This window comes from Monomorium pharaonis, chromosome 3 (genome assembly GCF_013373865.1).
Source record: "Monomorium pharaonis isolate MP-MQ-018 chromosome 3, ASM1337386v2, whole genome shotgun sequence".
In the NCBI taxonomy this organism is placed as follows: Eukaryota; Metazoa; Arthropoda; class Insecta; order Hymenoptera; family Formicidae; genus Monomorium; species Monomorium pharaonis.
This window is the reverse complement of record NC_050469.1, coordinates 4,001,273-4,028,782: the sequence shown is the minus strand read 5'-3', so window position 1 is coordinate 4,028,782 and position 27,510 is coordinate 4,001,273. Positions and strand designations below refer to the sequence as shown.

At 32.3% G+C, this 27,510-nt stretch overlaps 2 protein-coding genes across 6 annotated transcripts in view; one reads left to right on the top strand and one right to left on the bottom strand.

The window, feature by feature from the left end:
- LOC105828970 (RING-box protein 2) overlaps window positions 1-27,510 on the bottom strand; it is a 70,057-nt gene that overhangs the window by 17,414 nt on the left and 25,133 nt on the right. For 2 of the 3 annotated variants that reach the window (XR_004962722.1, XM_036284885.1), the window contains exon 2: window positions 2,229-2,453. Coding sequence is in view for 2 of the 3 variants with exons in the window: in XM_036284885.1 (XP_036140778.1) it covers window positions 2,272-2,453 (182 nt within the window). In the remaining variant the exon portion in view is untranslated. Of the gene's footprint in view, window positions 1-1,774; window positions 2,454-27,510 lie in introns of those variants that run through there. The other variant, XM_036284884.1, reaches the window with a different exon arrangement.
- Window positions 15,589-27,510, top strand: part of LOC105836835 (facilitated trehalose transporter Tret1) — a 35,083-nt gene continuing 23,161 nt past the window's right edge. Inside the window, exon 1 of one of the 3 annotated variants that reach the window (XM_036284881.1) lies at window positions 15,589-16,236. In XM_036284881.1, the coding sequence (XP_036140774.1) occupies window positions 16,234-16,236 (3 nt within the window). In that variant the 5' untranslated portion in view covers window positions 15,589-16,233. Of the gene's footprint in view, window positions 16,237-25,111; window positions 25,187-25,450; window positions 27,245-27,510 lie in introns of those variants that run through there. The other 2 variants (XM_012681137.3, XM_028193047.2) reach the window with 2 other exon arrangements.

Genomic DNA, 27,510 nt, shown 5'->3' with positions numbered 1-27,510 from the left:
TTTTATATTTTACGTATTATAAAAGCTATTATAAAAAATAACATTAATTATTTATGCCGTATTGTGATTATTATTATTATTAAAACTACTATAAAATATGTATGTGAATTTATTTCTTTTCAAAATTTAATTCTAGTACTTAAATTGACATTTGACAATTAGCGTTTAAATGACAGATGTATCTACAGATATATTCATTTTATGATAAATTATAGAAATGAATATTCTTAATTATATAACAGTATGAATATTATTAATTATATCGATAAACATAACAGCTTCTACGACGATCTTATCGATTCGTGTAGCTACAAATCACGCATCTAAAAATTTGTACAAGTAATTATGAGCCAAAGAATCAATTCTACATTCGAAATTGGAACGGAAAGAAAGATCAGAATGTTTTTCTAGCTCATTGACCCCGTCGCTTTCTATCAACATATAGTCACTCTGTCGCCCGAATCATAAATTCTTATTATCAGACAAAATTACTGATAGATTGTATTAATGATGTCTAACTTTTCTGATACGCGCCTTAAGAAACATCTAAATATTCCACATATTTTTTGGTTGCTGCTTACAGTGAACTGGTTAGTGCAGCGATTATTTTTCTTTTTATCGTTTCTTCAAGACTTTTGATATTGTATTTTTGTATTGTTTGACTTTTTTCAATATTAAGTAAAGATTAAAAACTTCGAAAAAAAATAAAGAGAAAAAAGCGATAGTAATTTATATTTTTATCTGCGCAGTCGAAGCTTTTAATATTAAGAATATACACTTCGAAAAGAATATAATATAAATAAGGATATAAAATTCAATTATCACTTGAAATTTCTTAGAATAAATACATATTGCACTTGATATATTGGGAAATATGGAGCCTTTACATCAGGCAAAATAGAATATCATTGACAAAATTTAAGTATCATCGCAATTACTTAAATCGCAAGACGACGAATATAATATCAATCTAAATATTTTGAGGTCGTGTGCAAGCTTCGTTTTCCTCTTGCCTATGTTTGATTTATCGATTACTTTATCAAAATAAAAGATTTTTTGTTGAAATTTAATTACTGTTTTTATTCTCTCTAATCCTCATTTTGAATGAAAAAAAAGGAAGACAAGGAATTGATTAAACTAATAGAAAGTAATAAATTATGACCATAATTTTTTAGTATTCTCTCATAGAAATCTAATCGCGTATTTATAATAATTTTACGTTGTCAGTACCTTATTGTATGTGTTCCCTGCAAGATGCCTACGCAAGATAAATAATATCTTTTACGTAATGTTTGACAACAACGTTTTCAGAGTACATTACTCTCGAACATTGAAACCGAGTTCACACGAGAGTACTTTGTACTTTGATGCGAGATATTATCTTTAAAGCGATCTTTGATATATTTCGTCATTATAATTTCACTTCCGAGTATTTCACGAATGATAAGCATCATATGTCAGATAAACAATTTTGCATTATATGACACGATTGTTCTTTTTATAAAATTTAATAATTAAAATTTTCAAAATCAGACACATGAATTTAGAAAAAGGTTACTGATGTAGGTTTCCTAAAGCGTTCATTCGCTTATTTCTTGGAAATTAAACATTGTATTAATACTGATAAAAACATGATGATCTGTTTAAATAATTAAAGAAATAAAAATCTATATACAGTTCATTCCTGGTTTTTTATATAAAAATTTTTTCAAAAACAAGAATGAAAGAGCGACTTAAAAAATTTTTTATAATTAATGCTTCATCGTAAGGTTTATTAATTATCTTTCTAATCGTTTATTAATCACTTTTTTTATATTATCATTAATAGAACATCATAAAACAAAGAAGATAGATCTTTAATTTAAACTTAATAACTTAATAAAAAAACTTAGGATTTCAAATTGTTAGAAATTTAAAGCTACATTAGATAATTATGTGTCTGTGTGTGTGTATATATATATATATATATATATACACACAGACACATATATATATATAATAATAATAATAAACAAAGCAACTTTTTTACAGAAAAATAAAAACAATAACTTTATAATCTTTTGCAAAATAATTGCGTATTTACATACGTAAGCATTCATACCGTTTACATACGTAAGTATTTTACATAGCTGAAATATTTATTAATTACTTTACGTAAGTGTTTATTAATAATTAGTTTTTTTATTATATAATAATAAATGAGATATATAAATGTCTTTAATTATTACTATCAAAAAAGAAATAGATTCAAGACTCGGCCCAGACAATGAATTACTTCCCCATTCGTTGAATAGACCATTCTTGCTGGCACAGTGGGCAACGATTGTTTTGTTTAACCCAAAGTGACATGCAGCAATAATGGAACGAATGATTGCACTCGCCCCAAACGACCACGCAGTCTTGTCGGCCATAAACTTCCTTCTTACTTTCCGCCTGACATCGTAAACAGGCATCTGAAAATTAAAGAATGGACATTGATAAACATTGGTATTTATACAGAATTTTAAGGAAGCAAGTAAAAATGGTATGTTTTGTAGTTTTTAAGATGCCGAATATGATTCTGATGTGCAATTTAACTAAAAAAGTACTAAAGTATGAAGCTATTAAATAAGTATAAATTATTATGTAAATGATATTCATCATTCTTAAAAAAAAAAAAAACAATAGTCGAATCCATCGAAATGTTGTCATCTCTTTTCCGCGACGCTGATTAATTCTCTTGCTACTCTAACTTCGTGAGCTCTAAATCGCTATTGCAATTCGGTTGTTAAAATCATAACTAATAAACGTTTCAAAAGTAATTATTAAAGAAAAAAAATTAAAAATAAAGCTTTTTTATATTAGTAATTATGAAAAATTTTTATTTTATAATTTAATTTCATCGTCTCTAATTTTAAAAGTAGTTTTACACACACACACACACACACACACACACACACACACACACACACACACACACACACACATTAAATATAAAGAAAATCAAAGGTTAATTTTCTCATCAAAATACTACGATTAAAACAAAATAATTACAAAATTATGAAATAGTAAAATAACTGCGAAATCGAAAAATAACGAATCATGCCAAATTGCAGAGCAGCATACATCACGTAAATATTACGAGAATGACGCACGCATCCGACATTCAAACGTGGTGAAAAATTAACGAGATATATAGCAATTTTTAGCATAAAAAGCGATAAAATGTGCCTGTAAAATCGGGTCGCACGTATAAGTGATATGCCGCGACCTCGCGTGCCGAAGCAATAATTGAAGAATGATAATTTATAACAAAGTAAATCATTCGGAAAAATTGCATTACTTTAAGAAATTTTTTCTGCCAGCTTTTTGTATCCGTTTTATAAAGATAAAAAATTCGCACACGCGAAAAAGACAGACGCTGTTATTAACGGCGATTAAAGGTTTAATTGTTAAGTACGATAAAATCTGCACTTTGTCCATTACTCAAACTGCGACGATAACGTTTAATTGGGCATCGATACTTCTAGTAATCGTAAACGCTGTTTGTTGTCACTGAATCGCGCACGCTAATTCATGAATTTTCATTAATTACAAATTTATATTAATTATTTCAAAATTGCTAAAATGGTAGAGGACTTTTTTATTTAGTTTAACTTGCTCTAGATGTCGATAAAAGGATACAATTATTATTGGACATTTTGTATAATTACATTTTACTATAATAATACATAAAATTACATAAAAATTACAATAAAAATACTGCATATTAACATAAAACATGCCTATAACATTACATTCCATTTTTTAATAAAAATTTTCTTGTTTATTTTCGTAAACATTATTTTAATGAATTCTGTAAAATGACAGTTGAGAAAAAAGAACATTTTTATTACGCATTAATTTCAATATCCTTTTCGGATTCCTTTCTTTCCGTTTCTTAAACATTGTAACTCCGTTAACATAATAAAGGAATAATCTATATAAGTACGAATAGTAATTTTTGCGTTTAATGGATAACTACGTGCTGATCTTTGTGATTTACCGTTACATATTACGTCTACGTGCAGTTTTCACATGGTGTCACGTTCATCCCTTATCAAAATCGTTTCCGCGAGACGTAAACCTGCACGTTCAGCAAAAACGTAGTGTAATCGCACGCGAGCCAGACATTTTGTGATGAACGGAAGAATACTGTAAAACATGAGAGAGAAAGAGAGAGAAAGAAAAGAAGAAGGAGAGAGAGAGAGAGAGAGAGAGAAACCCCAAGCAAAATTACTAGAATTAAAGGGACACGATAGTGTAATGCTCAGAAGATAAACACGTAAGGTAATCTATAGTCTTCACAATGCCTTGCTATATGATTAAATGTGATATAAAATGTGACTGCTTGAAAGCAAATTCTTCATGACAAAACCTTGTAGATTTGAATTTCTGTCAAATAAAAGAAAAACAGTTCACGAATTTATTTCTAACTTTGTCTATATATAATATTCGATTATAAGTCTAGCGTATAAAAAAAACAATTTGCGATAAATTGTTGTAGACTATGAAATATACCAGAATATATAAAACGTTGATAATTTGCATTACATACATTACACACAGACTGCTGTATTGTTCTTGTTTCCTACACAAGATAAATAGAAAAATATATATAGAAGTTAAATAATTCTATAATTGATAAAATCAGTTTTAGTTAATCTATCTTATTTTTAGCTAAATAATTTTTAATTATCTAGATAAAGATAAATTTAATAAGAGCTAAAACAGAGGCACATTCATCTAATTTTCCTAATAATTATCCTAGTCGCACTTCAACCGAGCAATCTCGCCATACCTGCCTATCAAAGCGATATCAAGTGTCGTCTGACGTAGCATATACGATTGTATAGCGTGTCCGGTAGAATTTCACGGATTTATCTACATGTGTAACCACATAATTAACATGCATGATTGTTAACAATTCAATATGCTGCGATGGAAAAACGCCCATCATGGCAGATAAGATCATTCTAGACAAAACAAAGTACGACACAAAATGTAACAAAATAAAATTGTGTACACTGTGAATAGTTGTCCGGGTCCGGGTTTCCTTTTCTTATAAACGTCCAATTTTAGACAATATTTTTGTGAAGTCTGACTACCTCGCAAAATATCTTCGCGTAATAGTTTTCAATACATCAATTTTAATTAAATAATGTATAGATTTATAATATTCTTCTGCTTTTATTAAACTATTAGAATAAGAAAAAAGTAGTTAACTTGGCTAAATTTCTTCTAACATTTATTTATTTTTTAAATGTATCAATACATATACTTAAATTAAAGAACAATTTCTAATATACAATAACTTTTTTCTCAGGATATTTGTATTTATTGTTGTAAAAAATTATTACCGGATTCTTTTTATGAACTATGACTATGAAAGATTCAGTCCTAATAATATTTGTAATTCAGAAATAACTTTCGTTTCTTACATATGAAGAACAAATATTAGCTACTCTTAATTCTTTCTAATATTTTTTTACAATAAACGACTGAAAAGATATTAGCATCAAGAATAACAGATAATCTATTTCAATAGATAAGTTTCTTTAAAAAAAAAATACCATAACCTATCCTTAACTTCGTATAGATATACCCTCTCGAATTGAGTTAGTATGTTCACCAAGTCGGCGACATTTGTTTATACCGATACAACTCAATCAAGGCTTCGATTGACGAGAAAGAAATTTCCGTCGTTATCTTGCCGGCGTCTGCTGGCGCTTCGTCGATTAATTCACAACGATCATTCTAGAGAGGGTGCGAGAAAGAAAGAGACAAGGAGGCGCAATGGGTGCCAGCTTCTCATTGACCCCCTCCGGGGGATCGGAGCAGCATACTAGACGCGCCTCCAGACCCAAGTAAACCATTGGGCCAATTAATCGCAACAACGAAGACGCCGGCGACGAGGACGATTGACGTGATAAGCACGCACATATGCAATTGTTCAACTCAGGGCCGCACATACAGTGAAGATATGAAGTTTGTCGGGATCTGTTAGATCTTCAAACTAAAATTTTGAATATCAAATATATGATACAATTATTACAGTTGTACAATTTTTGAGACAACTGTTATCTTTAATATGTTCATTGCCATGGTGATCATTGACAACTATTTGCTATTAAAATTTTTTAAAATACTGGCAAAAAATATACGCCATATTATATCTTGTATATCTATCTATTATAAAAATTTATTATCAAAATTTTATAATTTTATATATTTATTATTATAAAATTTTATATATTTATTATTATAAAAATTTTATAAATAGCTAAATAGTAAGTAAAGTATAAAAATTATTATTTTGTATAGTACTTGTAATATATACTTACAAAGAAAATGCGGTTTTATTTAGTTAAATTTTATATATATATATATATATATATATATATATATATATATATAGAGTTAAATTATATATATATATATATGTATATGTATATATGTATACTAGCTATGCCCTGCCACGCGTTGTTGTGACTCTCTATTCTTATGCTGTTTTTTTCAAATTTTCTTTGCTTTCGTTGTTTAACTTTCAAGAGCCTTGCTTTACTGTTGCTCTTTTTATTTTATTTTTGAATAAGCATTTATCTATCTTTAATAAATCTAATATTCATTTATTCACGTACTTAAAACTTTTTTTTCTAAAAGCTGCCATGGATTTAGAAATCCATTTAAAAGACTGTTTTAAATAAGTTCCTTTTTTTCAATAAAATAACAGCCATCTTTATTTTTCTTATTACCTTAATTTAAACACAATAGAAACATTCTTCGCCTCTCCCGGTCTCTCTCGGTCTCTCCCCGTCCCTCCCCGTCTCTCCCGGTCTCTCCCCGTCTCTCCCGGTCTCTCCCCGTCTCTCCCGATCTCTCTCCGTCTCTCCCCGTCTCTCCCGGTCTCTCCCCGTCTCAATGTGTCAAAATTTCAATAATATTAATAAAAAACTATTTTTTACACTTAAATTATGGCCATCATTTTTGAAACATCGGTATATCCAAAATCAAACCCCATAAGAACACTCCCGGTTATGAATGCAACGTTGTGTCAAAATTTCAAAGCAATCGGTGAAAAACTTACGGAAATCTTAGATGAGGAACAAACATTTACATTTTTATTTATATAGAAGATATATAATTTTATCACTATATTTTTATAATAATATAACTTGTACTGTGGTGCATACAATAAGACAAAACTAACTAGGTAAGTAACATATTGATCAACTTCTTGCATTAAAAAAAATATTTGTAAAAATCCATTTCACAAATGTCTAATACAAAGTTTCCCAAAGTGTAAACACAAAAATTCCTTTTTTAAAACGACAAATGACAAATGACATCCATCTACATAGCTTTATGAAAAATTTATGAATATGAAAAACACGGGTAAGAGAAGATGTAAATTAATTATATATTTTTATCTTTAATACTTTACTGTTCCCACTTTTCATTTTTTGTCGAATATAATTTTGTAAATTTCTTTCTTTAATGCATAATAAAAAAGTATAAAAATGTGAAGATGACGCTTATTTCCTCATTCTGTTGATGATACTTTTGACAATATTGAAATAATTTTCATGCACAAGAAATTTCATAATTGTAGTTTATTTTAAAATTCGATTTTAATTACTTATTATTATACGTGAAAAATTTAATGATCTCTACAAATGGATTGTGATCTATACTTTTGGTACATTTGGAAATCTTGGTCTAATATGTTGGGAACTTGTCTTAATATTTATATATACTTCTGAGTTCAATAGTAAATATATTAGTAATATCTTTACTTTTTTTATTGCTGTTAGTTTAAATTATCGAGTTAGTTTAACTTTTGGATTTGACCTAAGAAGTAGCTATTGAAGCTTGATATTGAAGGATTATAAAGACGTAATAACGTAATAATTCCATGTTAATACCTCCAGATAGATTTAACTTATACTTTTATAAAGTATAAGTTGAATATATACATTCCGCATACATACATTCCTGAGATTTTTTACAATAATGTACTTGAACAATTATACTATAGTTAATAGCTATACATATATCCTGTACGTTTCTCATTTTATTGCGTTGGATAATTCATGGATGTCTTGGAATTTTCCAAGCTTATCGGCATATTAAATCTTACATTGTTGTCAGACTGTAAGTAACATGTTGCGTCATGATAAATTTACTTCAATCATATTACTGACGTAATGCCCGCCAATATATTTTGATTAAATCAAGTTGCATATATACGCGGAGTTGTTCATTTAATCAAAACGATCACTTTAGCTCTTTAATTCTACTTGTATACGACACTTTCTAACTTATATTCTTTATATAAACTTCATATGACATATGCAATATAAATTTTAAGATACAGAAAGTCACTGTATAATATATTAACAAAATATTCCTTTTAGATTTCAAAAAACTTATCACTATTTTACATTTTTTAAATAGTTTAAACGTTGGTTGATTGAGTGAGAGAAAGAGAGAGATCAAAAAGATAAGAGAAATCCAAAAGTTTTTATTAACATAAGAACTGTTTGCAAAATTTTTTAACGCATTTTTTTTCGATGCATTTTTTTGACTTTCCCAGATAAAAGAAATCTTTAAAAAAGCAAAAAAAAAAATAATTATCAAAAATATATATTTCAAATATTTCTAAAAAATGTGTAAAAAATGTTCGAACATCAGAGAATAAATGTATCTAGTTTCAAATTTATAGCTTTTACATTTTTTTCAAATGAAATCCTAAAAAATATATATATATATATGTATATACATATAATACTGGAAGCGAAAAGTATCCTATTAACATTTCCTTTTTGCAGGTTTTATTTATCACTATATTTACTTTGTAATAAGATCTCGTTCTTATAAAATAATATGTTACTAAAAAGGTTCAAAATACAGTTACAAAGGAAACATTTCGTATGGACTCATATTCCATTGAAATGTATTCACAGACATTGCGTCGGCACATTAAACAATTGTAATTAATTCATTATGATAAACAATTGGAATCATAAAATTCGATATAGTAGCATTTAAAATTTAGTGTTCAAAAGTATTCGATATTTGCTTACCAAAATAATCCTCAGCACCTCTCTATATTGTGTTTTGTAATTAAATAAAATTCTTTCTACAAAAATAATTCGACATTTAACGCAGATAATTAATGCACATTAATTACGCTATATAGAATATTCTAGAATTATTATTCAAAGATGGTGCGTCTTTGACATCGATTTGCGCCGATATTGACTATATTCAGTATTATTATCGAGATATTATTTATTAAACATCAAAATTTGACAAAATTATCCGATATCGATACAAAATGCAATATTAATTTATTTCTAACAATAGAAGATAAAACATCGACTTGTTGAAATAAGCATTTTTAAACCGTATTATCATTAGGTTATAACAAAACATAATAAGAATAACGTTTTGTTAATAAAATACTATGTTTGTCGAATATACTAGATAATACTTTCAACTGTCCCTACAACATACATTTCATATAATTTAACAAGTTATTAAACACATTTTTACATTATTTCAAAAATAGAAAAAATACCGATTATTTTTGCATTACCCTAATATAATTACGATAATTACATTATTAATTAAAAAATGTTAATAATAGTAACACACAAAAGATTTAATAAAATCTTGAAAAATTCTTGAAGATTCGTCAACTTCAATAAAATTATGTTTTATACATCTGTATTTGCATTAAACCAATTGCATTAAAGACAACTCGTGATATAACAACAGCATTATTGTACTGTTCATTAAATACTCATTGTAAGCATTGCGTGCTCTTTAATCCGCACGATATCATTATCGACAGGATGACGGTCAAACGGTCGCAATACGTCGAGTTAAATTGCGAGTGCGTTGCGCAGAAACTTTAACGCAATCGTCCGCATCACGCGATACGCTATTTACACTGTTCATTATAACCCGACAATTATCAAACCTTACTCCTTTTCCTGTTGCGGTAGTCACGTTATCAATGGGAAGATACTCAAGTTCATCAGGAAATGCGTCCGCCTTGTAGTGAATTTCATGAAGCAATCTAAGTATTGGCAGACTTTCATCTTCGCACTCTCATTCAACAAAAATAGCACTTTCACGGCAATGACGGGCGTTTCGCCGTGGACGATTTTATCGATTCCGCGAATAGACTCACGAGATTGAAATGAATCAAAAGCCGCCCTCCTCGGGGGGGAAGAGGATAACTTATCAGACGACATAAACGAGCTCATTGCTATTCGCGCGCACGTACGGAAATACGCATTACGGAATGGCCGATACGTATCGATATAGCGATCGTGCACGTTAATGGTGCGGCGTACTAATCATTCGAACGTTCGAGAAAAGGCATCAAGTCAAGACTCTTTGCTCGGATTAATTAATTGCGCTATTATCGGACTCATCGAGCCAGATTATTTCTTTGAGATGGAATCGCGCCTGGTTCAATTAACGGTCTAACAATCGATCAATGAGGAGCGTTGAAAACTTTATTTTTAGACGGTTTGTGATACGGCTTTATATTAAAGTAGCTTTTATTAGAACTTGAGTAAACGCTCGTGGAAGACCTTCCGTGCTCAAGTCGCTATTGTTAAAAACGGATCAATATGCTTTTATCACTTTAAGAATCGTATATAATTTTAATTTAAAAAAAAAACTTACATATATAATGTATTTAATAATATTGGACAAATATCAAAAAGTAGAAAACTTTATTTTTAGACAATTTACGATACCGCTTTGACTCTTAAAGCAAACTATAAAAGAAAATAAATAAATGCTTGTAGAAGACCTTTCGTGGTCAAGTGACTGTCGTCAAGAGCGACCGATTTAATTTTATGATCTTGAAAAGGAATCGCACAGAATTTTAATAGGGAAAAAAGATATAAAAAGATTTTATAGTGTGGTATATTTAACAATCGTTACTTAAGAAAATTAAATAATATTATTTTTTGATTCCTTTCAAATGTTTCAACAATGTAGATTCTCGAAGGACATTTGAGACATTTCGTTGTGCTAATAATCTAATTAACTTGTTCTCTTTTCTCTGCGTCACAACTCTTCCTTCCCGAAAATTATCGTCTTTGTTTTTCCGATTTGTCGACCAAGCGCGAACGAGCAAATTACCCTAATTCTCGCAGAAAAGTCTCCGTCGTTCGCGCCCAAGTGAAAACTACGAAATCGATTGTATAACGCGACATAATGTAACGCTTCTAAGAAAAGTGTCAAAAAATAACTTTTCTCAATTCCGATTAAATTAAAGCGAAGAAAATACATTACGAACATCCGACTATAATATCCTGACGAGTGTAATATCCTAACAACTTTCGTTTCACAACGATATAAAACAGATCACAAAATAATTTCAAAATCTTAAGTTTTACTTAAATCAGATTACTAATAATGTTTATTTATTTCTTCGCTAAGATCAGGAATTGCTGATTAAATTTATCATCTCCTTCATTCACCTTTTTCTTTATTAAAAGAGTAGCTTTTTTTACATTATTAAAATGAAAGATTTTAAGATACTCAATTATATTATATACGTACTAATAAAGTAAAAATTTTAAGAACCTCTTGACTTAAGAATGTTATAAATTATATGATAAGATAGTTTTCTTATTTATAAATTTAGTTATTATTTATGTTACATTAAGCCAGCTTTAATAGTTTGTATAACACTAGATAAAAATATAACGTATTAAGAAATTGATTAAAAAAGGGATAATCATTACTAATATCTATTTTATATATAAATATTAATCTTTTATTTATATTTATATATAATATCCTAAATATTAATTATTATTTTAACTATTTTAAGATACGTTTTTATTATATTAATAGGACAGGCGCTTCTATGCTTTTTGGAAAAGGGAAAGCTATGAAAATTTTCCATCTTCTTTGAAAGAGGATTCCTCATTGTGCAAGTGCATTTCCTCACAATGTTCTCACGCCGTAATAATGCGGGCCTGTCGAAATATCTGGCAGGTACTTTTCCTCGGTCGTTAACAACGTCAGCAGTCCCATCAATTAACCCCGATCAACAGTGATTCAGCCGCAATATACAACAACGGGGTGGGGAATGGGATCATATCAAGGGGGAAAAGATACGCGCGTACGCACGATCGTGAAACGGCGCCCGATTGCGCGGAACGGGCTCGTGAGCGACGCGTGCGGGCGCGTGATACACGTGCGAACATTCGTAAATCCGCGGCTGGGCTCCTCGCGCCGGGGAGTCGCGTCACGGGTCAAGTTCACGACTACCGCCTTGATAACGACGTGACATCGACATTGTTCGAACTTCGAGCAGATAAAGATGAGAAAAGAAAAAAGACACACGCGAGCCAGCGTCGCGCCTTGAAATAAGTAAACATTGAATAACGTGTCAACTGCAACGCGCGTGCATGCTGCACAAATGCAAATTTGTTTGAGCGATTATACCATTCTTTGAAATTAGCACTCTCTATTGCGTTTTGAAGATCAAAAGCATGTTTTACATAAAAGAATTGTAAGTTCATCGCGTTGTATACACATGCAGACTTGATTAAAAGCAGAGTTGCGCCGTAAATTTCAAGATTACATAGATTATTTATGCATTGTTTACGTTATGCTAACGCGATATCTGTAAACAAATTTTTTCGTGTAAATAATACAAGCAATGTACATTTTTGTATACAAATTGTAACAGAATGCAAAATAATAATTAAAATATAAATTTGTTATATATTATAAATAGTATATCTTTATTATTAATAAAATAAAAACGTATTAAAAATAGAAAAATAAAACATAATTTTTTATATAATCTAAATCTTCTATCTATTGAGCATTATTTATATATGCAACACACACAAAATAAAATTTACATAATTTACATTGTATACGTATAATGTAATATCGATTATTTATATTTTTACATGTAAATGTAAAACCTTTGGGGAAAATTTAAACAGAAATTAAAATATAAATTATACTTTGTTTCAAAAACTATTTAAACTTATATATAATGCCAATAACATATCAATGGAAAATGATACAAATAAAAGAATTCTAGATAAATAAAAAAAGATACAATATTTTTACCATTTCTTTTATCTGAAAATATTTGAAACTTTTATCTGTATCGTTTCCTATTGGCGTGTTACCAACATTGATTAAATCATTCTTAAAATAAAGAGTTAAGTATATAACATATATTTCAAATTTGCGACTATGTGTGTGTAAGGGAAATTGAGCTAATATGTTCTTGTAAAAATTAAAAAAATCTTTAAAAGAAATTTCATGAAAATTGAGGGAGATCAAAACCCGATTTGGCCTACTTCCTCCTGTTTTTTTAGGAAGGTCAAGATCCGATCTAAATGATGATTGATGATATTTATTATTAAAAAGTTAAAAATTTTCTAAAATAGGCATAATTCCGTCAAGAATTCGTTAAGGAAAATACCAGAGTGGCTCAACAACCGAAAAATAATGGGCGACAATTGTATTTCATAAAAATCAACCATATTTAGTGATGCTTACGCTACTAGAACATATTTTATATATAAAACATTACATATGTAAGAGATCCTTTCACATTATGATTTGTATGACACAATCGAGGATTCCGAGGCTTCGTCTCACAATAGGGGAAGGAATCTTGCAATAAGAGAATTATTCTTCTCCAATTGCGTCTCGCTTTACGTCTTGAGTAATTAATTAAAACTCATATAGCAATCGTTATCGTGGACAGGTTTACTGCTGCGCCAACAGAAGAATAAATAAAAAAAGATAATAATTTGCGATGTGGCGAATTGATATTCAACTAACTCAGGACTAGCGCAGACCGCGCATATTTAATAAAGTGTTTTGCATCTTTCAATAATTCTGGTCAACATATGCAGACGAGATACTAACATCTTGCGGCTTACAATGATAAATATATGAATAACCACAAGTGACGTACATTTGTTAAAAGTATTTTTTTCATTATACACATTTATTTCTTTGTTATTTAATGCTTCGAGACCAGAAATAAAATGCTTGATTTTACGTTTTTGACTTAGCCTAACAAAAATTACCTTGTTTAATTTTAGATTATATAAATTCTGTTGTATATTTAATTATATTTCGCGGAATTATATATTTTATTAATATTTAATTTTAATATCTCTAATTTGTTGCTGATTATTTAATTTTACATTAAACAATCAAGATAGTCTTAGGAGAACGAAAGTTTTCGAGACTAACAAAAGCCAATTCACAATAGCTTTACAAACAAAAAAAAAAAAACATAATTTTTGCTCTATTTGTATGTTTTTGTTGTAATTCAACATATAATTTTTGTACGCATTTTTCATGATATCTTCTCGCAATCTTGGCTGACAGTCTGTATCATAGAGATATAAGAATAGAGCGCGTGAGTTGTATACTAGCACAGTTGTATACTATTACTAAGTGGCTGTGATAGAGAGATAGAAAGAGAAAACTAGACTAAAGGCATTCTCTGTCTTTGTTTAAATCAGCACATGCACGATTGAACAAGGATGGAAGGGGCCTTTATTCGGCTCTCTCTTTTTATTCCTCTATCGCTTTTTCGGCTCTCTTACTTACTCTATTCTTATATCTTTATGGTCTGTACATTCGTATTAAACAAATGACTCGACTGGTCCTGCACTCAACATTTAAACATATGAAAATACGAACATAAAGAGAATATAAACATATTGAAAATTGAAAATGTATTTAAACATATATGAGAATACCTCTTTCACGCATGCAGATTTCGTTTGCTAATGAAACATGAAATAATAGGATATTTTATAGGATATTTATCGTAAGTAAGATCAATGTAAATACTACTCTCTTGCGTTCATACGATTTATTCAAATTTGAAACGCATATAATCGCATTAACAGAAGGGACTGTTGACTTTTTGCCAACATCAACTTAAAATGCTCTACGCACTTTCCGATCATGCACGCTTATTTCCTGACCTTCGTCCTCGCCGGAATAACATAGGAAACTTACCGGCAGAACTCGTCGTTTGAAGTTGTTAGAAAAGATTACTAACGCATTTTCGCATCAACTACTTTAAATAGATAAAGAGGAGAATATTCCATTGTATCTGAAGGAGTAGAAAATTATATACTATAGAAAGTCTCTTGTGAATAAATTTTTTAGTAAAATGAGAAAAACGCTTCTTTTTCGAAAATTAAACATTGTAATAAAATATATTATAACAATTTACATCATATTTGTTTCGATTTATAAAATGTAAAAATTTCAGTTAAAAGACATATATTTATATTGATTTAATCAATAGCATCATAAATATTAAAAAGACTATGACAGTAGATGTGTACTAAAGAACGTATTTTCATATAAAATAAATACACGAAGAAAATTTTATAGTAAAAATTACTATGTACGATAATACCCATGGACCGTAAAAAAAAATTTTTTTAATTATATCATAAATAGTATTAATATTGTGGTAATTTGATGAAAAAAATAGTAAAAATTTTCATAATTTCTTCCTTGGTTTGCGCTTACTATTTACCATAGTAATTTTTACTAAAAACTTTTCTCCGTATAGTAGTACAAATAGTATGAAGATTAAAGCTGCTGTAATAAAATTCTACGTTATCTACGCTGGCGTCCATAATATAAAATACAACATACAGGATAATTATAGTATTGATAAATAACTCTGATTCCTAAATTCGAATAAAATAATAGATACAAAAAAACATGTCAAAATTGTTTACTTCATCGATCAACTAAATTTTATTCAAAAAAGGATTCGTGAAATGAGGCTTGCAAAAAAAAAAAACAAGTGACTCTTGATACATTAGAGTGCACGCGAACTTGCCAAAGTGTGACAAATTTGGGATCGACATTGCGCAGATCGTGCTGACGTAAACGCGCTTAAAAGTGGGAAATGGAAAACGAATGAATATGAATACCTTATCGGGATGCGTCGTGGTTACTTTAGAAGTGTGCTTTGCATAGTGTGCTTTGCATAGTACGCAGTAGTAACGGCAGCGAGATAGACTGCGCTTGTTCGTTCCCTACTAATATATACGAGGAAAGTTCTCGTGATATTCCGAAATTTCCAATTCCACAGGCAACAATCAATCTGAGGCGCAGCCGTTTAACTTTATCCAGATCTCGTTATTTCACAAAAAAATGGTGAGATTTTTAAAATTAAATATTTCAATAAAGTATTCGATATTAAAGTCAAATTCAATTTACCTATATATGTATCTAAATTCTTCAATGTAAATTTCTAGAAAATAAGTAATTTTTTTGTAAATGGCGACAAATTTTCGATCCAAAAGTAATAAATTATATGAAACTAAGTGTTACATTATTATCACTTTTATATGTAATCATATTTTGATTAATATTTTTATATAAGTAATATTTTGGGGGAAAAACTTTATTGGACACAATTGTTATTTGTACTCTAGAAAAATCTATTCTATTGTAATATATTCTCCAGTCCTACAACATGCTTATTTCATAATAAGAAAAAAGTAAATGCGAAACTAAACGTCGTCAATGACAATTTTTTATTATCTTGCAATAAACCGATTTATCGTTCATATACATGATGTTTTAATGTATTTTTTTTTTGTTCTTGTATGGCATTATTACGAATTATAATCATCGAACCTGAACATTGTTCTTTCCTAAAAATGCTTTGAACCAGAAATTTGAACTTTATATTAAGTAAATTCAGTTGTGTAATAAAGTCTATATCAATAATATTCACATATACTATATAATGTCACATACATAAAAATTTTTCATAAATGTATATATTTTTGTTGTTTTTTACTTTATATTACAGTACTTACTATCTGTAATATTTCCAAAATTAATTATAATTATTTTGATGTCTCTTCTTCTTAAATGATTATCTTTAATTTTTTAAATATTTTCTTCTTTTCACGTTTATACAAATTTCACGATGTTAATGAATGACTGACCGTAGGAAATTGTGAAATAAGTGTATTTAATAGGGTGTAATCATTTCATCAAACGTGCGTACAATGAACTCATTCAATATGACATAGCGTAATATACGATATAAATCGTAAACGTAATTGATTAGAGTGAGATACGAGTTTATTTTGTTGTTGGGGCGTTGTTTAAAGAACTTTGACTGGCGCTCTTACACTTAAGAAAGTCTTGTTATTATAATGTCACTAGAAAGAATGCACGTCATTACTTGCAGTGATGCATCAACATTTTTGATATGACAAAAAAATAAAATGATATAATGCTTCAAATAATAGACTAAATAAAATACAAATATATAAAAGACTGTGTGCATAATACATTTATAATTGATATAATCAACTTACGAAATATCGAAAATTCTGTTTCTTTGTTAATTAATAAATGCTTATGTATCCAAAAATAAATTATGCATAAGCAAGAACAAAAAACTAAACTATATCTACAGTTATGACAATTGTTAAATTGATACATAGAATTTTAAATCAATAATTTAATTCCTCCAAATAAAAAAATTTTTGTTGATATATTTTATAAGTATCTATTCTATCGGTTTCAAATGTTTTATTTAAAAATATTTAAACATATTTTGCAAAACTTTTTATTAAATATTTTTCCTATTTAGTTCCTAATGTCGCAATCTGACATAGTAGAATAGCCAAGTATTTTAATATTTTTTTATAATGATTATTACTGTTTAATCAACAGAATACTTTTTATCTGTTTAATGACAAAATTAATGTCAAATTTGTGGAACTGCAAATAATTAATTAAATTGTAGCTAATTTGTGTCTAGCTAAAATATATTCAATATATAAATAAATTATTAGTGTGGCCAATCACTTTCTTTTTTAAAGTATAATCGATCAAAGTTCACTTGAGTCATATAAACTTGATTCAAATGCTACTAAGATAAGTGAATAATGATTGTTATATTCTTGACAGACAAAAAATAATATATAATGTATTGCAGATAAAAGTAGATCGATTGATTATTCTGCGCTAAATCAGCAGACAATCATTATCAGAATTCGCTTCAGATATCGTCCGCAATCACAAAACGGAAGAAAGATCGTCAAAATTATGAATAATAAAATACAAAAGATAATAGAACATTTAAAAACATAGCAAAGGGAACTAAAACAAAATTACGATTCACTTACGGTTACAATTTAATAAAATATTAAAAAATGGTTTTGTTTCAGTTCCTCGTCAAGTAAAAGTAACCATTCAAATTATAATTTTTTCTATGTTATGGTTTCAGTTTTTAATTCTAATAATATTAATCAAGTAATTACGTAATAATAATTAATTAATAGTATTATATAATATTTAATAGCATTTAAGTATTATTCATAACCAAGTATTATTTAATAAGTAATATTATTTTCAATTACTTAAAACATATATTAAAAAATTGAACATTTATTTATTTATAAATAAATGTGAATTAGATATTAATTTTAAAATATTAAAAATCTTAATACAAATAAAAGAAAAATAAAAAAATAAAAGTAATATCAAAAATTTATCTGTAACAAAAATACACAGATGATACATTATGAACGTATTTTCTACATCGATAGATATAAAATGTTTATACACTTTATTAGCCTCTACCTCGCCGTTGAAACCGAGATCTTTGTGATAATGTCTCAATTTAGTAGATATAATTCCTTAGAAAATTCAATAGAAATAAAATGTTTATGCGCTTTATTAGCCTCTACTTCGCCGTTGAAACCGAGATTTTTATGATAATGTCTCAATTTAGTAGATATAGTTCCTTAAAAAATTCAATAGAAAAACACAAACTTATAAATTAATAATTTTAAATCAATAATATAATACTAATAAACTAACATAAAATTGTAACCAATTTTTTAAATTATAACAATATTTTAATTATAACATAATTCTAAATTACAATATTAACTTTTCGAGATTAGTTTTTTTTTCAATGCGCCTTGATCACTGTTTTCAACGTTCATCCAATGTATCAATTAAAAATCTGACTTAAAATCTTTTTCTCGCCTTCGGAGGATTCGTATGTAGTCAAAGCTTATACAATGTCTGACGCAATACAACGTTTCACATGATAAATAGTACACGGAAAAAAGTTTGGCACTACAGTAGCACCAACTAGTGTAACAGCTGTACGAAATGAGAGTGCGCTGTTGTACTTCTCTTTGGCACGGCAGTTCTCTCAGTTTGGGAGCCCTGCTGTCCCAATCGGGAGCCCTGCTGTCCCAATCTCGCACCGCAGCATTCCTAACCTTAAAGTGCAGTGGTTGCCCCATCAGGGTGGGGAGAACAGTTCTCCCGGCGCTTAGTGCTGCCAGTTACCCAAAACTGGCACTCTGTAGTCCTAAATGCGAGGTGGCGCTGCACTACCACCTATGATGCAGCAGTAGTGCCAAACTTTTTTCCGTGTACATACAGAGTCAAAACAAAGCTTCCACGCTAATCATTTACCATACGACATGTCATATTTGAAATGTACAGTGCAACTATCATAACATTGGCTCCGTCACAGTCTAAGTATTATTAAAGACCAGCCAAAACTAGTCAAGAAAACAACAAATAATTTAAATTAATAATATAAAAACGTCTTGTAAAAACAAATTGCAAGAACCGAATGTACCAAAAAGAACTGCAAACCAAAAATAGTTTAACGGTTCGCTGTTGTAAATTTAATAGAAATTTAATACGGTTTACAATTTTGGTCTGATTAAAAAAACCGGTTATAAAGCGTTTATTATAGTTTATATTGATTTGGATTTCTGATAATAAGAGATTCATAAATATATGTGTGTATTTTTGTGTTAAACTCAATATCAAGTTTTCTAACAAAAGATTTAAAAAATTAAGTTACAATAAAATTTTAAAAATAATATTTTAATTGTTAAATAACAGAACTATATTTATTTTTTAGTTAAATAAGAAGTGAAAAATTATGCACACTTATAACAACACTTGTGATCAGTCATTTATGAAGCGTAAATAAATAACAATATTATATTCTTTATTTAATTTAAAAGTAAAATTTATTTCATTAAGATTTTAATTTGGTAGTTAATAAAAACATTAAAAACTATTTTTTTTAACTGTTATTAATATTTTAATTTAAAAATATAACAAAGGAAATGAAAAATAATATTCTTGATTTCTGTATATAGCGTAATAAAAAACGTACGATTATTATAATTATGATCCATACAGGAGCAATTATAAAAACATGAAAAAAAAAAACACCTGAAGCATTGATTAACACGATGATTTACCGTGTAGTCCGTGTTCGACATAAAGAAGCATAAAGTATACTGTTTGCGATATGATAAAAAGCCTTGTTTCATTAATGATATGAGAAGAGAAAATAAACATAAAAATATATATGTATATATAACATATATAAAAAAAATTCATATACACACGTATAAGAAATACATATATAAAAATTACAAATTAATAATATGTGCAATTGTATTCAATTGTAATCAAATAAAAAGTCGATATATGATAAAAAAGACAATATTTATATTGCCTTATATTGCGTTTGCAAATAATTCATTAAATGTTATTCTGCAATAAAAGAAAAATCATCTAGACATGGAAGCTATCTTTCTTATTTCGGCTGTCTTAGTTTACTAACTTGCACGAGACTAACAGAACCATAGACATTCTGACTGGATTGCCAAGAATCAAGCGACGTATCGAGTTGAAGGTCCGTGACAGTAGTTCAATGTCTACGACACTGTTATTCTGAGCACTCGTTAGCAGGCATTCAGATAGGAAAGCTGATTATAAGGATGGTATAAATTCTGCGCTCTCTTATCAGCATCGTCAAACAAATCAAATAATTAACAAGTCTAAATAGAGGAATCTAAATATTAGCACGCATAATAGATCGTACGATAATATGTGAGTGCGAGTGATAAAAGATAGAAAAATTGATATGGAGCAATAACAAGTAATAGCGAACAGGAGAAATGCCGAACATTAAAAATTTGTCTGTGTCTAACATTATACACCGAACCGTATTGCTGCACGGAAAAAAGTTTGGCACTACAGTAGCACCAACTAGTGTAACAGCTGTACGAAATGAGAGTGCGCTGTTGTACTTCTCTTTGGCACGGCAGTTCTCTCAGTTTGGGAGCCCTGCTGTCCCAATCGGGAGCCCTGCTGTCCCAATCTCGCACCGCAGCATTCCTAACCTTAAAGTGCAGTGGTTGCCCCATCAGGGTGGGGAGAACAGTTCTCCCGGCGCTTAGTGCTGCCAGTTACCCAAAACTGGCACTCTGTAGTCCTAAATGCGAGGTGGCGCTGCACTACCACCTATGATGCAGCAGTAGTGCCAAACTTTTTTCCGTGTGTGTATCCGAGCGTGTAAAAGAATCTCCAGAGCAGAGATGGGAGGGAAAACTTTCAAGGCAGGGATGAGAAGCGTACGTGCCAACAGGCGTGTACGGAGACAGGACTGACTACTGACATATATGGTGGACCGTGAAACGTCTCGAATGTTCCATAGGCAGCTGAAACTGCGCCATTTAAAACTACGTCGAACGTAATCGACGATAGAATACGAATATTGCACGATATTTTATTTTAACGACTCAATTCAGTTTCAGAACACTTGCGTATAATTAAATTATTACACAAATTATCTATATCTTTTATATTGATCATTTTACGTTAAACAAATTATGATTAATTACGTGCCTTAAAAAAAAATTTGTTTTCTTTCATTCATTGTTTGACAGAAAATGGAATAACTTATTTTTGATTACCTATTATCCTGTTATATATTACTCAAGTATTACTTTCTTGCCGCAAAATATTCACATATTAAAAAAATTATTACAAATAAGACATTAATTTTGTATATCGAGGAATATATTTATTTTAAATCTATTTTAAAATCAAATGCTTCAAACGGTGTGAAATGCACGTTATACATAATGGATAGCGTGAATAGCGCTCTCAAAAGAATCGATTAATATGCATAAAAATTAGATAGATCAGAGAGATCGGTGCAATTTGTTTCTCAAATTACCGCGTGAAAATGTAACGCGCAATGATGCAATGATACAGAAAAGATCTTGTTGATAGTTGGAAAACAAGTACATTATCATTATATAAATAATGTATGTATATCATTATAAAATTGTTTTATTACATAATACTTTTTCATAACGTAAGAGACATTTGAGTATTTCTTATATTTTTTTACCAACAAAAATAATTTTTATAAAAAATTTTTTTGTTTCTATTTTGATTTGCAAAATTTTGAAATTTTGACAAAAAGATGACGTTATTGCTTCGCGTTAATAGAGTGTTGCTTTTAAACGGTTAATTAAATTTCGATCATGATTTTGCAAAACAAATTTCTTGATCCTTAATATATGATAGTCTATTAATATACAAAATTAGATCGAAATATCTTTAATTTTTAAATTTTTTCCCTATATATATATGAAAATGTTGCACTGTATCCCGAATTCACAAGAAAAATATGGGAATGTACGTAACATCCAAATTTTATATCTTGACACATATTTCTTATGACGCAATTAATATAAACACAGATGTTCTTTACAAGATGATAAAATGTATTACTCATACTTAAAAAAATCTGTTTTATTGAGTTTATAATTGAGACTTGCAAATGAATTGATAAATCAGGGACTTTGGAACATGGAAAGTTTATCAGTGGATGATTTAAAATCAATCTGCGTTTCATAATATTTACGAAATTATTTTTAATTTCAGTAATATAAATATAAAAAATATATTGTGTACATGATTAACAATCGATCTTAGATTATTCACATAAATGTGATTAATACTCCTGTAATAAATATTCATGATATTTAATAATAAAATACTCGAAAAAAAAAACTCAAAAGAGGTGCCGACAAAAGAGCTTTTTATTTCAAACTCTTTTCGCATTTTAACAATATATAAAATCGAGTAAGATTAAAGTGATGCCTGTCCAAAACTAATATAAACGTATTGTTAAGATCGCCAAGTTCGTTAGTTAGAATCGCTAAAGAAGTTTATTGAAGACAAAAACGTAGGAAAGAAAGAGAAAAGACAATAAATTTATCAAAAGTGAAGATTACGAACAACAGTAAAAATTCCTTTGAAAGTCGAGAGATCAAACAAGACGCGTCACAATCTCTATTTATCTCCCTGAACGCACTTTTATAATTTATAAGCATTGTTCCCCGGAGAGGTTACCCATTGGTTAACATCACTACGAAACGCAACAGACATTTTGATTTTCGGGGAGCACATCACGCGATTAAAAAAAAAAAGACGTAAAGAGAGAAAAAGAAATAAAAAGAAATTGTCGATCGGTTGATTTAACCGGTTAGATGATCAAACTTGACGCAATCTGGCGCGATACCTAACCGCTCGGGACAAAGAGCGTCCTATTCCTCGTATCCGGGTGATTCCTACTCGAGGCCTCGCCGAGGTCTGGCAAATTCACGCGCGGCGCGGCCACAGTCGCGATGCGACGCCGCGAAAACGCATTCCCCCACGCAAAGAGGCGTGGTTTAGGTCCGCAGCGGTGTGTATAAGAGACAAACCTCCCGAACCGATTAGCAAAGTTCCCCAAAACACACGTAACACCAGACTTTTCCATGCCAACTAAACCGTAAGAGTGTAGCGATCGGACGATCGAAGAGATCGACACGAGGCACACAAAGCGACAGTGTACCTGGACGCACCGGGACGTCACACGGAAAGAAAAAGACGAAAAAAAGAAAACAGAGTGGACAAATCGAGATCCCTGAATCCCGAAGTCAGAAAACGTCAGGAATTTTCCAGGACAACGCAGCGACAGATATTCAAAGAAAAGGACAACCCCCCACAACCGCAAAAGGGAGAAAGGAATCTAATTTCTTGCGAAGAGGAGTTTCTTCTCACGTGGTGTGGGATCCAGGTTTTTAGTAGCTTTTCGAAAGAATTCATATAGACCGGAGCAACAGGAGCGAGCCGATAACTATATCGTACTCGCGACTCGGAGCCGGCGTAGTGGTGCGGTGAAGGTGGTGGATCACAGAGGCGCGGGTAGCGAGCCCGCGAGGACGGTCTCATTTAGGCTCCGAGCGTTCCCTGCGTCACGTCTCGAGGGTGCGTAACGCCACGGCAACGTCCGCATACCCAGGTCTCGTCCAAGACGACGAACACCGAGCGCACGTAACGAACGAACGAACGCAAACACGCACGCACGCACGCACGCACGCAGAGACACGTACACATTCACCCGCATCCGTCGACCAAATCAATCAATCAACCAACCGCCTATCCGATCGACCGACTAACTCAGGCACGCGAACCGACCGCATAGACGCGATACAATATTGAGTAGGATCGATCGAAGGCGCACGGAAAGAAAGCGCGTTTCAATAGGTTGCAACTGCTGCCGGTGAGTGACAACGACAGCATAACGACGGACAGCGTTCTATCGCGCAGCGCCCGAGGTCTGTCTGTCTGTCTGTCTGTCTGGCTGCCTGCCCGCCCGCTGTCACAACAGAGCCACGTGTGGATCGGCTGCGTAGGCGCACGCAACCAATACGGGACACGCACGCACGCACCCACGCACGCGTCCGTCGGCCGATCGAAGTGCACTGCACGCGCCGGCCGCGCGCATTGACGAGGAGTGAGGAACACAGCGCGACCTAGCCGACGACGACGGCCACCGGTGTGTCATCGGCGTCGCCCACGAGGGACCACCGGAGATTCACAGCCTGAACCAAAACACCGGAGCCGGAAGTATTTTCATATTCGGTGAGATAAACCGACAAACCCACAATCAATCGAGGCTCGCGTCAATCACCCGGCGCCGAGTCACGACAGCAACGACAGCAGTGGCGCTCCGACTACGACGACAACGACACCCCAGCAGCTGGTCTTGTAAGACACACGAAAAACCACGGGTCGGCAGCACTCGCCCACGACAGAGTGTGAAAAAGGACCGCAGTCGCGCTCACTCTTCCCTTATCCCCTACGACAGTAGCCTACGCGAGACGACAGGATGCCGGGCTTCCAAAAGAGACAGATGATGCAACCATGGCCCCTATGCCTGCCGCCCTTCGCGAAAAAAACGAAGGTAAGATCCCCCGTGCGCACGCGATGGCCACACGAGCCCGCAGTCCTCGCCTCCATCTAGAGTTTTCTCTCCGTGGTGGGCAAAAGCCGCATCCGGTTTCCACGATACCACGACAGGAGTCGATCGCTGCCGGTTTCCGCACCCGTCGTCCTTCCCTCCGACGATTACCCCCTACGATTTGCTCGCTCGCTTACTCGATTACTCGATCACACACTCACTCTCTCCCTCTCTCTCTCTCTCTTTCTCTCACCCGTTTGCGCCTACCTCTTCCCCACCCTTAAGCCATTGGAAATTTCCATTGCACCAGCGGCTGACGTCTGCCGCCTCCAAGGCGCGTTTTTTCCTCTCGCGACTGGAAAGCCGCGACTCTCTTTTCCCGCGACCTGTCGTTCTTTCCTCCTCTTCTTCGCATCGTCATATCTCACTCTTTCTCTTCCCCTCTTTTTTTCTCCCCGGGTTGCGTCATTGTCTAATGACTTCGGTCAAAGTTTCGACGCCTAAGTAGCGGAAGATGACGAATTGTCGAACAATTTTTCTCGGTTTTAAAGAACATAGAAACGATTGATGAAAGAAATGGCAAAATATTGCAACGTAGGCTTCTCGCATTAATTTCATTTTCGCAACTAGGTACCGCAAAATCTCTCCATCAGTTCTATACTATTGTAATTCTTTGAGCCTTCCTCGCAAGGAGTTTAAAAAATATATGGTCACTTCGTATCTCGAAGAAGTCATCACGGTATCGAACTTTTATCGCGATTAATTTATCGCATTCTCGATCCTGCTGACCTCCCCCCCTCCGCATTGCTCTTATCGTCTCGTGCCTGTGATTCCCGACCGCAGTTTCGAAGGATCTATATTTAACGAACGGGAATCTCGCATGTGTCGGCTCGGAAAGTCACGGCCTGCAGCGAGCCCCTCGATCACGAAATCTCGCATTGAACGTTACATTACGTGCCTCCGCAATGAAAGGAACGCCAAGATTTCGTATATCACCCGGGGCGATCTTAAAACAGCGCGCGGGCTCTTTTCTGTAAAATGAAAAAGATAAAAGAAAGAGGCACATCGATTCTGTCTTCTGTCACAAGACGCGCGGAGAGAAGCGCGCACAGGTGTAAAAAGTTGGAGGCGAAAAGATAAGATTCTAGTTTCGGATTTTCGATGCTGCGGTGCAGCTACACACACACACTCTCTCTCTCTCTCTCTCTCTCTCTCTCTCTCTCTCTCTCTCTCTCTCTCTCTCTCTCTCTCTCTCTCTCTCTCTCTCTCTCCGCTCGACACGTGAGCGTGAATTCGTCCTCGTGGCACGGCGCCTTAAAATCTCTGGCACGTCGAAACCATACCGGTTTCAGTCCCCATCATGGGGAAAGGCTCCGAGACCTAGCCATTCCAAATTTACACGATTATTTCGTAGCCCGCGACGGTTTTCACTGGTCGCCGGATGCATACATTCGTATGCAACTCGTATGACTCGCGGAAATATCGATCGTTATGCGCGCGCATAAGGTCGGACGAAACCATAACAGATTGCCGGGAAAAGTAGAATAAATCGCGTCGCATTTCTCGTTTGCTCGGGGAAACACGACGGATTGTGATGCGCGAGCGATCGTGCTATAAAAAAAAAGAGAGGGAAAAAAAGAGGAAACGAATCGAGCCATCAAATAATCGGTTGCGCGTGTGACCGGCCGGCGCGCGCCACCGATACTGCGTCGTCGTCGGAACGATGGAATCCGGGGGGAATTGCGCCGGATCGTTTATCGGCATGTACCATTTTTTAGGATATCTGTTCAGGGTGTGGTGCGCGCACTCCTCGGGGAGTTACGTAATGGCACGTACACATCGAACGAGGAAATTTCCAAAAGTGTCGGGGCGACGCGCGAGCACTCAATTTTATCAGAGATAAGAGATGAGAAAAAGTGAGAAAGCGCGCCGCTTCTGTTTGTGTTTCTCGTCTGGCAGTGGGACCAAGATTTCATTAGTGACCATTTTTTTCTGGAAATTCGAAGTCGAGAATGCATTATCTCGTGCCAACCACATTCGAGAATTCGCGGACGTCCTATGGTAAAATAGATACGACACGATTATATTCGCGTCGACGCGGGTTCTTCACATTTTTCATCAAGAGAGATAAACGCGGGCCTGCCAAATTCTTTCAGTTCCGGCCGATTTTCGAGAAATGTCCTAATGACATAATTAAGTTAGATCGAATCTGATTAAATCTATTGATCAAATCAGTCCTGGGCTTTGCGTAAATAAAATAATTTATCTATAAATTCTAATCTTACACTAGCCATTTTTTTAGATAAATAAATTTAATCTTTATTGCG